Genomic DNA, 12,414 nt, shown 5'->3' on the forward strand with positions numbered 1-12,414 from the left:
GCAGGTGGCACTGATGAGGGGTGAGCCAGTGCTCCCAGCTCCTCTGGAGCAGGACGCTGGCAGCTGGCACTTACCAGTGTCCAGAGGACGTAGATGGTGAAAAGTGCTATAGTGAGTGCTATGAGTCCGATGGCCTCCAGGCGGCTGTTGAACTGCAGGTGGTCCTGGGCGCCGCGCAGGCACAGCCAGCCCGAGATGGCCGCCAGGGGAGTGATGAACAGGAAACACACCATGTCACAGAACAGCGTCCTCTTCTCATTGCGGGGCCCGGGGTCCTTCAGCCACTGCGGGAAGGACGAGAGGGATCAGCCTGGGACAGGCAGGAGAGCCGGGAGCTCTGGCTGCACTGTGCAGGCTGACTCACACCAACCTTCTCCTAAAGGGAACCAGAGAGTGGCAAGTCTAGGTTCAACAATTAACAAGGAAATGGAAGAAACAGTTAATGAACATGTACAGGGAAAGGCAGTCATGAATACAGAAGCTCCTGGACTCTCCTCTGGAGTAGTGAGGAGCAGGCACTGCAGGACATCAGTAAAGCCTGGCTTAATATGGATCTGACAGGTCTGGGACTAAACTTCAACAGAAACAGACCCAGGACTCTAACTGGTGAAGGGGCTGTGGGAAACAGGGGCACTGGGTCTGCAGCAAGGCCAAGCTATGACAGCATCTGTCCCAACTCTAGCCTTGGGCTCCTGTGGGAGAATCACAGCATTTTAGAGTTTCACAGGCAATCTCCAAATGTTTTTTTCTTTTGGGAGTCCTGACTTGCTTCCAGTGCGGGTTCATTTTAGATACTTCAGCAACAGCAATTGTTCTATGTTCCTAGAATTATGCTATTTTCAGCCTTTCCTTTCCTTTTTTAGAATAGCAAGAAGCTGTGGTTCCTACAGATACCAAATTGTTACAGCACATCTTTACTGGGATCTGTGTGTGCTGGCCTGCAGATTCTTCCTTCTCCTCCTCACAAACAAGACTGCCTCATTCAGGATTTTTTAAATTTTATTTTTAGATAAGACTTGGAGAATATTATTGATAAGGCACAGGCAGAGCAGGGAAGAGACTATCAGGGTCTGGGGCTGTCAGGCCAATCCTCCTGTATGGCACCTGCTTTGGAACAGACAGCTTGGGCAGGGACTCATCTGGGAACTCTGCACACAAAGCTCCTTTCCTACTCGGAATCCACCCTTCAAGGAGCAATACTGAAGTGGTGGTGACAGGTCTGCAAGAAATGATGGGACCTCAGCAGAGGTGACCTGAGGACATGGCTGGCCAGAGGCATGCAGGCCAAGAGGGAAGCAAGGCAGGGGCCACAGAGGTGAGGGCAGATTTAACTGCAGCAGGGATGTTCAGTGAGACAGAGCAAAAGGGCAAGAATGGGACTGGAAGCACAGCCAACTTTTGTGGAAATGGGGAAGAGAAGGGGCAGCTGGCAAACCTGGGCATGGAATAGGGGGGTAGCTAGGCTGGTTAGAGCCACAGGAGCAGCAGGTTGTGCAGCACCTGGGACAGGACACTGAGCTGGCCATGAGCAGAGGAGAGGATGCTGCAGTGACAGGAATGAGCCTGGCCTGGAATTCCAGCTGGGAGGACTCATAACCACAGTATTTTAGGGATGTGACCTCAATCATCTGAACACTTCAGTGGTAACAGTCAAGGAACTTTCATTGATTCTAAAGCCATTTGGAGCATGACTTAATGGGCAGACAGCCAGGAGAAAATCTCAAAGAATCACAGAATCACCAAGGTTGGAAAAGACTTCATGATCATCAAGTCCAACCATCAACCCAGAGCCACCTCCAAACCATGTCCTCAAGTCATCCACATACTTTTTGAACACTTCAAGGGATGGTGGCTCCACCACTGTCCTGGCAGCCAGTTCCAATGCCTGACAACCCTTTCCATGAAGAAATGTCCCTAGTATCCAACCTAAACCTCTTCTGGCACACCTTGAGGTTATTCACTCTCATCCTGTCGCTTCTTCCCTGGGAGTAGAGCTCGACCCCACCTGGCAGCATCTTCCTGTCAGGGACAGATAACAGAAGGTCTCCCCTGAGCCTCCTTTTCTCCAGGCTGAGCCCCCCAGCTGCTCCCGGTACTCCAGACCCTTCCTCAGCTCTGTTGCCCTTCTCTGGACACACTCCAGTGCCTCAGCGTCTTTCTTGGACCAGGCAGCCACCCTGGGATTTGAGGGGGATCCTCAGCAGTGCCCAGCACAGGCAGATGGCCACAGCCCTGCTCCTGCAGCCACACTGTGGCTGGTACAGACCAGGTGCCATTGGCCTTTGTTGCAGTGTGTTGCAATTTCCTGTTTTAGATTTCCCAGTCCCTTCCCAGGTGTGGCAATACCTCTCTCCCTTCCCCCTCGCCCCCTTGCTGAGTGAGTTCTGTCAATCAGTCTTAACATTCCAGCAAGGCCATCGTGTGGTTGGTCACGTTCAAAGGATGCCCCTCAGGCCTGGGGTCATTGGCCTGTCTGTGTGTCCCCTGTCCCCTGAGACCCTCCTCCTCCCACCTGGTTGGTGCTCACCTGTCCCTTCCCCTCCCCCTGTCCCTGGGCTTCAATTGAGCCAGAACCATGTGCTTGCCATTCTGTTGGAGCTGTTACCAAGATTCAGATGTCTGTGACCATGGAATAAAACTCTGGATTAAACCCTCTGCAGAATCCGTCTCCTTTTCCTCTTCACCTTAGCCTGAAGCCTTTCCACCTGAGGTAAACTGAGTTTCTACAAGCCTGGGTTTGTTTCAATGCCCAGCTGCAACCACCAGCCAGCCAAAAGTGTCTCTGAGGTGAAACACCACAGCTGCCACCTTTGGCCCAGCAGCAAGGGTCAGACGAGCCTGGGCACAATCTACCTGGTAATATTGGGATCATATTCCAATACAGACCTTCTTGGCCATCTGGCTCACATTCAGCCACTGCTGACCAGCACTACCAGGTCTTTTCCAGTGGGCAGCTTTCAGAGCAGGCACAACTGTCATTTGGACAGGACTGGGAGCAGGGAGGCAGACCTGCAGCTCCCCCCTTGCATGGCTCTGCAGAGGAATCAGTGTGAGGAGCTGCATGGGGACAATCAATACCACACATGCAGTCTGAGCAGTTCTGGGGGGAAGTGAGGGTGGACAGCAACTCATTGGCACAGGAAAGCTGCTCCCATACACAGGGTTCAAACCCAGCCCTGTGTCAGGCTCCCCCCAGTCCAGGGCCAGGACACAGCACTCAGGTGAGTGCCACATCACCCTGTCTGGACCAAGTTCCCTCTAGCAGCAAGCCCAGAGCACCTCATTCTATGCAACAGGACACGTTGGAGCACTTCTGACCCTTGTACAGTAAGAAGCTCATGCAGATAAGTATTTCACTGCATCTTAATTCTATTTATATTCCTTGTGACTTTTGAAACTCCTTCCTCCTTCCCAAGATGGGAGACAAACATATAAAGGCAGGAAGCAAATTAATTTCCTTTTGAAGCAGTTGATTTACTTTGCCAATATGCACTGACACAGTAACAAAATGGAAAACAATAAGTCACTCTAAGGGTGCAGCATTTCTGGCACAGCAACACTTTGGTGCATACAGGACTTCAAATAAACTTTTCCAACAATCCATAAAATGATCAGGCAGATTAAACAATTTTTGTAGGGAAAACTATCAAGTGAGCATGGGAAAGCAATAAAAGCACGACTTGGTCTTCTTCTAGCAGCTTCCACACTGCAATCATGTCTGAGACTGAAAGGAAAGAGGCAGAGGTGGCTGCTTGCTGCCATTTGGGCTATGAGCTGAGCCCCAGATCCTGCTTGCAACAACTCTCTGCTTGTGTGACAGAATTCTGGGTATAACCATATTTCTTTGTCCTCCAGCATGATCCTGAGGCTTTTCCTGATACTGGGATCAGCAGGGTTGTGGAAAGGAGCTCATTTCTTAGAGCCACAGCCGGGCTGTGGGATGATGAGAAGCTGACCTTTGGGTGCTGCAGTGCCCATGAAGCTTGGGTGAGCCCAAGGGGATGGGAGGCAGGAGGAGAGCAGGCAGTAAAAGGCACCAGGACATCAGCAGCTCCTCTGGAAGCCAAGAGCAGAACTCAAAGCATATCAGAGCAGTCTCTCATCCATCCCAGCACCTGCTGCTCCATGTATCTCAGGGCTGGGCTGCATTCTGCCCCTTGGGGCCAAGGGGAGTGGACAGAAGAAGGACTCTCCCAGCAGCACTCAGCACCTTGCAGTCTGTCTGGAGGCTTAAAAATGGGTGCTTTAAAAATTAGCTTTCATGGATTCTTAGAGCTGACTCACCTTGAGGGGCTGAATGTGAGCTGTCAGCTGTCTCATGACCACACCCCATGCAGCACTCAGTGCAGCACAGCACTGGGGGGACCAGCAGGTGCTCACATCTCTCCCTGCCCTGCACTGGACCCCTCATTTGGTGGCCGTGAGTCAGGAGCAGTGTGACCTGCCAGCCTCACCACCAGCCCTGCCAGAGTTCCCCACCTGCTTCACAGCCACAGCACCACACAAGCATTTGGCTGCATTACAAAACATCCCACAGTTACCCTCTGGCTTCTCAGGTGCCTGCTGATTTTCCTTTCACTGCTGACCTGCTGCCTGGCTATAAAAGCCAGAAAAAAAAAAAATCACATTAACTCGATCACATCAGCATTATTAGTCCTGTACATGTACTGGGAAACATGTTGAATCAAATAGTACAGCTTCAGATGAAGGACTCTCATATCCCTTCTCTGGGCCTGCACCAAAGCCTTTCTGCAGGCCACTGAGCTCTATGGGCAGCCCCAGCAGAATGGTCCTGTCTCCTTCACCAAGGTGGGAAGGGATGTTTTCTGACGGAGTACCCAGAATTCAGGAAGCCAAGACCCAGAAATGCCCCTAGCCCTGCAAGCAGAGCAGTTAAATGCTGCACAAAGCTGCCCCTCTGCAATGCTCCATAGACCTCCACAACCCAAATCTCTCCTTGAACAGAAAGCCTTCCCTACACCCTCAGCTGCTGGGAAGCACAGGGCTCTGGGCTGACCCAAGGGATTTAGGAGCACTAGAAAGGGTGCACAGGAGAGGAACGCACCCAAGCGGGGCTGCAGGTCACTGGGACACTTTCCTCCAGAGAGAGCAGCACCAGCTCCCACGGTTGGTGGCACCATGGCAAATGCCACACCATGACACGTGCCAGTATGGGATCACAGCACCCCAGAGAAAGCTCACTGGTCTTCTGGATCAGCACAGCACAGACTGGGCTGGACAAAGTGCTGAAGAAGGACAGGTAAGGAAGACTAGTGCTGGTGAGTATCAAGAGTGCAAGGGTGTTTCCACAAACAGGCCATTGCTTTATGCAGAGCAGTGCCCAGGACTGCACAGAGAAGTGCTGAGAGGATCTCATGTTGGACCTGTGACCAGCATCTCCAGACAGCAAACTCAAGTAAAGAGAGAAAGGAAAAGATTAGAGGGGTGGGAACTCAGCTGGAACCAAGAAGGATTTGTTTTTCACTAGAATCAGGAATGTAAAAGAGGGGTGCATTGAGCAAGAAGAGAGGTGGGCTGGGGAAGGGCAGAGGAGCACGGATCAGACAACAGTGCAGTGAGTTCAGCAGAAGAGTTCGAGGAAAGCAAAGGGAAAAGTCTGTCTGCAGAGAAGATAAGGCTGGAGGAAGGGTGGGGCAGAGCTTGTATCACAGCTCAATTCTCCAAACTGGAAGGGGGACAGTGAGTGCTGAGGCAAAACTCCTTTCCCTAGTAACAACCAGGAGTAACATCACAATTCCTGCCTGCCAACCTCCCTTTTCTGTTCCAGGGACATCTCTGCAGCACCTCCCACAGCCACAGAGGTGCAGGAGACTCAGGAGATAAAGCAGAAGGACTGCACGGGACAGACCCACGGGAGGTGTCGCCCACTCTAGTGTAACCTGCAGTCAAGCAGCTCCTCAGAGAATTTCAAACACGTTTCCTTGTGTGTGACATTGTGTTTGAAAATTGTACTTTCTAGAGACAAAAAAATAATCCACTGACCTACATAAAATATCCAGTTTAAATTAACCAAAAGTGTTAGCAGTCTTTGAAAAGTAATCATCTTTAATCAAAATTGCACCATAAACTCCAAGAAGAACAGCAGGAGCAAAGAACTGTAAAGCTCCTGTACAGCACAGCACTATTGGAAGCAGGAGCTGTTTTGAGGAGGCAAAGGAGCACACCAGAATCACTAAAGCAGCCCATTTATAAATAAAGTTATTAAAACACACACTGCTGGAAAACACCAGCAGAATTGAAATACAGAAGCAGAATTTTCTTGGGACTCCATGATAAGATTTGCTTGCAAGGACAGAAATAGGGAAACAAAACATGTGGCTGGACTGCTCCAACAGTGACTGGTTCACCAGAGAAATCTTTTTTGGAATTAGTGAGATGTCTTAAATGATTTTTGCCTTAGCAAAGGAATGCTTGCAGAAGCATTATGACCAAGTCCTGCATTCTACCTGTTAGCTTTCACCATGAGGCTATGCTGACTTTCAACCTCCCAGTAATTTTAGCAAAGCCAGAGTCCTTGGTCTCTGCACCAGCAGTCTGTGTCCTCTCAGAGCAGAGACCTGAAACTCCTGGCTCCTCTCCCTGGTATTTACATTATGTGTGAACAAAAACATACCCTTCCTGTGGAGTATGGAGTGATTTTTGCTGGGACCCAGCAGCTGCTGCTCTGATACCTGCCTGACCTGCAAGCCCAGGACACTTGTGCAGAGACCTGGGCTGGCAGCACAGACCTGACCTGGTCTCTCCCCATGCCAGGACTGGCCTCAGAAACCACAGCTGGCTCCAGCAGAGGCACAGGGCCCCAAAGAGGAGTCTTTGGGCTGCTGGGGTGGTGCTTCTCTTCAGCCCAACCAGAAACACTCAGAGGGGACAAAATTAACAACAGCTTGAAGCTTTAACACCTTACAAGCGGTTAATGAACAGAAGAGAGAAATGAGAGCATGGGTGCCACAGCAAAACACATAAAATAAGAAAAAATACCTTTGCTGGTGTGATAAATAGGTATGATTCATGCTGATAAAAATTGAAACAGTAATCAATATTGATACAGTAATTAATATTTGAGAATAATAAAATAGTTAATAGCTAAAAGTTGTAATGCCAAAGAAGAAAGGGAAAGGAGGGGCTCCACCCACCCGCCCTTCCCAGCAGATGTTTTCAAGGACCACTGGAAAGAAGCTGAAGATACAGTTGCTAAAAATGACCAAGAACCTGGTTGGGTCCAAGAAAATGCTAATTATAAGGGACTTATTGCCTTGATATGTAGATACACTCATACGTTAGTCTTGGCTTACATTGTACTGGCTTGATGTGCATGTGTAACCCAAAGGTGAATTAAAGGACAACGAAGAAGACTACTGAGCCTTCATCAGTGATGACCCCCAAAGACTTGTGCGACCACCAAACCGAGTGGTAATGAGGGTGGAGACAGAAAAGTGACAAACTGAAAATAGGAGGAGATGGCATTGACACATGGCATATAAGGGGTGATTTCCACTTGGCAAGCTTGTACGTGAAGTGGCAAGGGTCATTGAACCCTGCCCTCCGTACCCCGCGGTATCTTTTGCTTATGTGCTATTATTTGAACCAAATTATCCCTTGTTTATATATTTTCTAAACTATTTAATTAAAATTGTTACTACTTTTAATAGTTTGGCCTTTTTATGATGGGATAATTGGTCAAACATAACACTGGTAACCTGGGAAAGTAAAAACGGGCAGGAGTGGGCTCAGGTGCACCAATACAGACCAACCCACACAGCCCTGTCCCTCTGTGGGCAGTGGGGGAGGCAAGGGCAGAGCTGTGCAGAAGGGCTTGTGGCTGTACAGACACAGCCACACTGTCACCCTTGGCACTGCTTTCTGGAAATACACAACACATCCAGTGCAGTCCCAAACACCTCCATCCACACAGCTCTGCCTGAAATCCCAAAGGGCAAAGTATCTCCAGCAGGAAGACCACTTTGTAGAGAAAACAGGTTTGTGATGGATTTTGCCTCAGACCAAAGAGAAGGGTTTATGTGGAAGGGAAAGCATTAAGGACAGAGGCAGGGGAGGCAATGTTTTGACTCATACACAAGTTGCCTCGTTCTCCACATGAAGAGGCAGACTCCTCCAGGCAAGCTGACACATCCTAACTCAGCCTTCTAAGGAGGCAGGAATAAATTGATCACAAGAGGTATTCCCTTCTCCATACACTATACAGGACTTTAAAGAACAAGGTCTGGCTGAGGCACATTTAAGGCATGAAAGGCTAGGACAAATAAACTCAATCATGCCTAGAGAATTGTACGATCACCTGTGTGTGGCCTGGGAGAAAGAGCTGTCTAGGCTGCAGCAATCCCTCAGGTCCAAAGGCCTGCACTCCTCCTTCTGCCATGCTCTGGACACCAAAGGTACAGATACTCCCTGAAGAAGAATCCTGGGCAGCAACTGGGCATTTCCTGTGCATGATATTATTAGAACAAAGAGGAAAGTAGTTCCTCCAGGAAAACTGTCTGGTGTAGCTTATACTTCAAATACTTCATCTAAGTATCAAATGACGAAATCTTTCAGGGAAGACAGAAAGTATTTTGCTTTTTTTGACTATGCCATGTTGGCTAGAGTGTCCTGGAGTCAGATCACTTTTCTGTAAACATATGGAGGTCCATTAAATGAAAAACTGTCGCAGACATTTTTCTACAGAAATCCTTTCTTTCAGATTTCTGTGTCTTCTGGAAGGCAGAGGCCTCAGAAGGGAAGGTAAACAATTGTTATCAGCTGCTGTGGAATGCAATAGAATTCACCTTGATTGACTCATTTTCTATGTTTATAATTAAAGACCAATCACCAGTGCAAGCTAGGGGACTGAGTCCCTAGACACAACTTTGTTGTAAATTCTTTCTTTCTATTCTTAGCTAGCCTAGCAACTCTCCAAACCTCTCTCTATATTCTATTTAGTATAGTCATAATGTATTATATATAATATCTTAATAAATATACCTTCTGATCAAGATACAAGATTCACCGTCTCTCTATCACCAACTGCGACCCACTCAGGCGCAGTAATAAAAAACCATACAGGAATACCATCCCTCTCTGAGGCCTGGCCATTTTGTTCTCTGCTGGGGACATGCTCCTCACTCAAGAACCCTGCTTCACAACTGTCTTGTGCTGAAGACCACTTGAGAGCCAAGCAGGGCCTTTCTGTCCTCTCACACCACAGGCAGCAGTGTCCTGCACCTCTGACTACAAAACTCTCCACTCAGGGCTGCAGGTCAATTCTCCATCTCCATCTCCACCTGCATGTTCAAAACATGTCCCCCAAAACATGCCGCCACTCAGCCCAGTGATTTCACAGCTGGACAGTTTTCCAAAGCCTTTCATTTTTTTTTAGCTTTTAACCATCTTGTTAGTTAAAAAATGGCTCAACTAGGCTGGACTGCAGGAGATATTTCCATCACAGCCATGGGCCAGCCTGTGGTTGCCAGAGCTGGCTCTGGGCTCAGATGAGTCTCTCACTCTGGGTTCAGAGATCAGGCATGCTGGCAGTCAACACTGTCACTGTTTTTACATTGAACAGACCACAATATAAATCAATGGCTGCTTAAAGAAAACAAAAATATAATTCTATTAACAAATTATCTTCAATCCATACTGGACAAAGTTGACACCTGTCCTCTGTAAAAGAGGCTGCAAAATTCAATTACTGTTTGTGAAGTGCTTGGATGTCACAGCAATAAGTACCCCAGAGAAGCTTGTGAGAAAATGAATAGTTTGGTCTTGGTGAACAAGGGCATAGCAGGATTAATACAGTTAGCTAGTGAGCATCTTCCATCCATGCACTCCTGGAAGACACAGCCTGTGACCATGAAGACCACACTGTAACACAGATAGACAAGTGGCATGAAGTAAAAACTAAGGCAATTTTGGTCATGGCATTTCCTGACTTCTAAGAAATCAGGAAGTTTACACAGAAGCATTTCAACTTGGCCATGTAGCTTCCCCCCAGTACTCACCAAAATGTCTCCTGGATCCCAAAATCAGCCTCAGACCCTTTCCTTCTGAAGGATCTCAAAACCACATGACAAAGCCAGTTCTTAATGAAGCTGATGGTCCCTTCCCAGAGATGAGCTGACCAGTGACTGCTGCAGCCACTATGACCAGCTCTAAGCTTCCCCAGGCTGGAAAGGCAGGACATGGCAGAACCAACAGCAAGGGCTGCTTTCTCCTCAGAGGCCCAGCAGCAGCAGCAGGTACCACATTACCAAATTCCCTTGTGGCCAGGTGACAGCAAAAGAGAGCAAGAATGCTTGGGGTAGCATTTCACACATGGGGCAGACCCTTCTGCCCTGCAGCATGTCTCTGCATCATTCCTAGTCCTAGTCTCCAACCATTTATCCTCTGCTCTTAATTTCTATTTTGATTTCACAGCTTTACTTGGTGAGCAGTGAATTTTTATCAGGGCTCCTCAACAGCACACTCACCACAAACATCACTTCCCCCAAAGTTTCAAAACACTCCCCACCCCTGCTCTCAAACAACCAAGAGGCACAGAACTTCCCAGATAAGGTGGCTGGGGAACTGTGACATTTTTAAATGACTAAGCAGCCTCTTACCCAAGCCCTCTTCTCAGAAACAGATGAACAACTTGGAGATGACACTTCCCAAAAGTATTTAGTTTGGTATGGGGATGAGATTGCACCAGACTGCAGGCAGAGTATTAATGACAAGTGCCAGCCAGCTGGCCAAGGGGTTATCAGCTCCTCCCAAAGGGCAGAGCCTCTGCTACCAGCAGGAGCTTCTCAAAGTGGTCACACTTGGTCAGTTGGCCTCTAACCCCAGCAAACCTCATGGGATGAAGCACATTCACTGTCATTGCCTCTGCCCAGCAGATTGCAGTGGTGCACGAGCTCAGAGTGGCTGTAAGAGCTCCCAATGAAAATGAGAAACTGAATTCCAGGTCACTTTCCCCAGGCTCCAGGCAAGGATCAGAGGGTTTATAATGTGGTGGAAGTAATACAACAAAACCAGGTTGCCTTTCAAAGCAGGTGAGCCATTCTGCTCCAGCAGGAGCCATCCAGCCATGGAGTGCCAGGCCCAGAGCACAGGTGCTGATGAGCACACGGGGCTGTGCAGGGCCCCAGCACACCTGAGTGCAGCCACAGCACATTGCTGTAACTCCCCCACTGCCCTCCATCACTGGGGGATGCTGCCAGCCCCTGCTACCATGGGCTGTGTCAAACCAGGCTACATGCTGCTTCCCAAGCCAGGGAAAACCTTTCTGGCCCTGAGCTGTGGCAAGGGAACTGCTCTGGGGCTGTAGCATGTCAGGCTCTGCTCTGCAGCACGGATCACTCTCAGCAGCCACCTGGTGACTTTCATCATGTGCTTACCAGCCTCCAGGCTCACAAGGCACTTCAGGCAAGCTGCTCCCCAGCAACACCTCAACAGAGTACATCATCTCCTTCACTGTGCTCACAGACAGTCCAAGTACACCAGAAGTAGTAAACCCTGGATTCCCAAAGCCTTTGCCAGCTGGCAGTAATGGCTCAAGAAGTCCATTCCTCTCTGAAAACACAGTGGCAGTTCTCCTGTGCTTGAGTTCATGAAATGCTGCCCACCCAACACCTCTCAGCACTCACAGTTTGTTGATCACCATACCCTTATAGGCTCTAGTCCAGAGGGGCTTTTCACAAATTTCAACAGGAACTAAAACTGATTGTCCTGGAATGCTCATTCACCCACACTGAAATACAGACAAGACTTTTCTGTCCCACTCTCCCAGCAAGCTCCTCATGCCAGATGGAGGCACAGAGTTGGTGTCACAGGAAAAACTCCTCCTATACACACTAGTCTTTGAGCTTTTATTTGAGTGTGCAGTTTTCCAAGCCTGTGCTTGTTATGAGGTGCCACAGCATCGTGAAAGATGGCTGAACACGCTCCCACATGTTTGTTTCCGGCTACGAATATTTAATATTTATACACCAGCTCTTAAGCTAAAACATCTGAGACCTGCACTCACAACTTGGCCTGCATAAGCCCTTGCAAGATCACTGCCCCTGTGCCTGCACTGTGTTCTCAAAGCCAAGGTACAGCCCTTCCTAAATGTTTTAAAGCAGTGTTTTGCAACCTCTGAAACAACTGTTTGAGAGATATTGGCCAAAGCACACATTTATATGTCTGAGCAGCTGGAAGAGAAGCAGTAAGACCCCAACAGCAGTAACCACTGAGGTAATGGTCACACAAATTACTGTGCTAGACAGATGGTTTGGGTTAGCACTGCAGGCTAAAGCCTGCTCCTGTCTGGGGCTGTCCAGTCCATGGCAATCAGTTGTAAGTTAAACAGTCATTAAAACTTAGTATCTACTTTGCAAACTGAAGCTCGAATGCTTCCCCAGTTGGTGGATTCTTTTC

The 12,414-nt window shown here is 48.7% G+C and overlaps 1 protein-coding gene across 2 annotated transcripts in view; it reads right to left on the minus strand.

The window, feature by feature from the left end:
- The window catches only part of MARCHF2 (membrane associated ring-CH-type finger 2), a 36,025-nt gene that overhangs the window by 6,083 nt on the left and 17,528 nt on the right, over positions 1-12,414 (minus strand). For both annotated transcript variants that reach the window (XM_063160777.1, XM_063160776.1), the window contains exon 4: positions 75-284. In XM_063160777.1, coding sequence (XP_063016847.1) covers positions 75-284 — 210 coding nt within the window. The remainder of the gene's footprint in view (positions 1-74; positions 285-12,414) is intronic.

The sequence above is a fragment of the Melospiza melodia genome, chromosome 7 (assembly GCF_035770615.1).
Source record: "Melospiza melodia melodia isolate bMelMel2 chromosome 7, bMelMel2.pri, whole genome shotgun sequence".
Taxonomy (NCBI): domain Eukaryota; kingdom Metazoa; phylum Chordata; class Aves; order Passeriformes; family Passerellidae; genus Melospiza; species Melospiza melodia.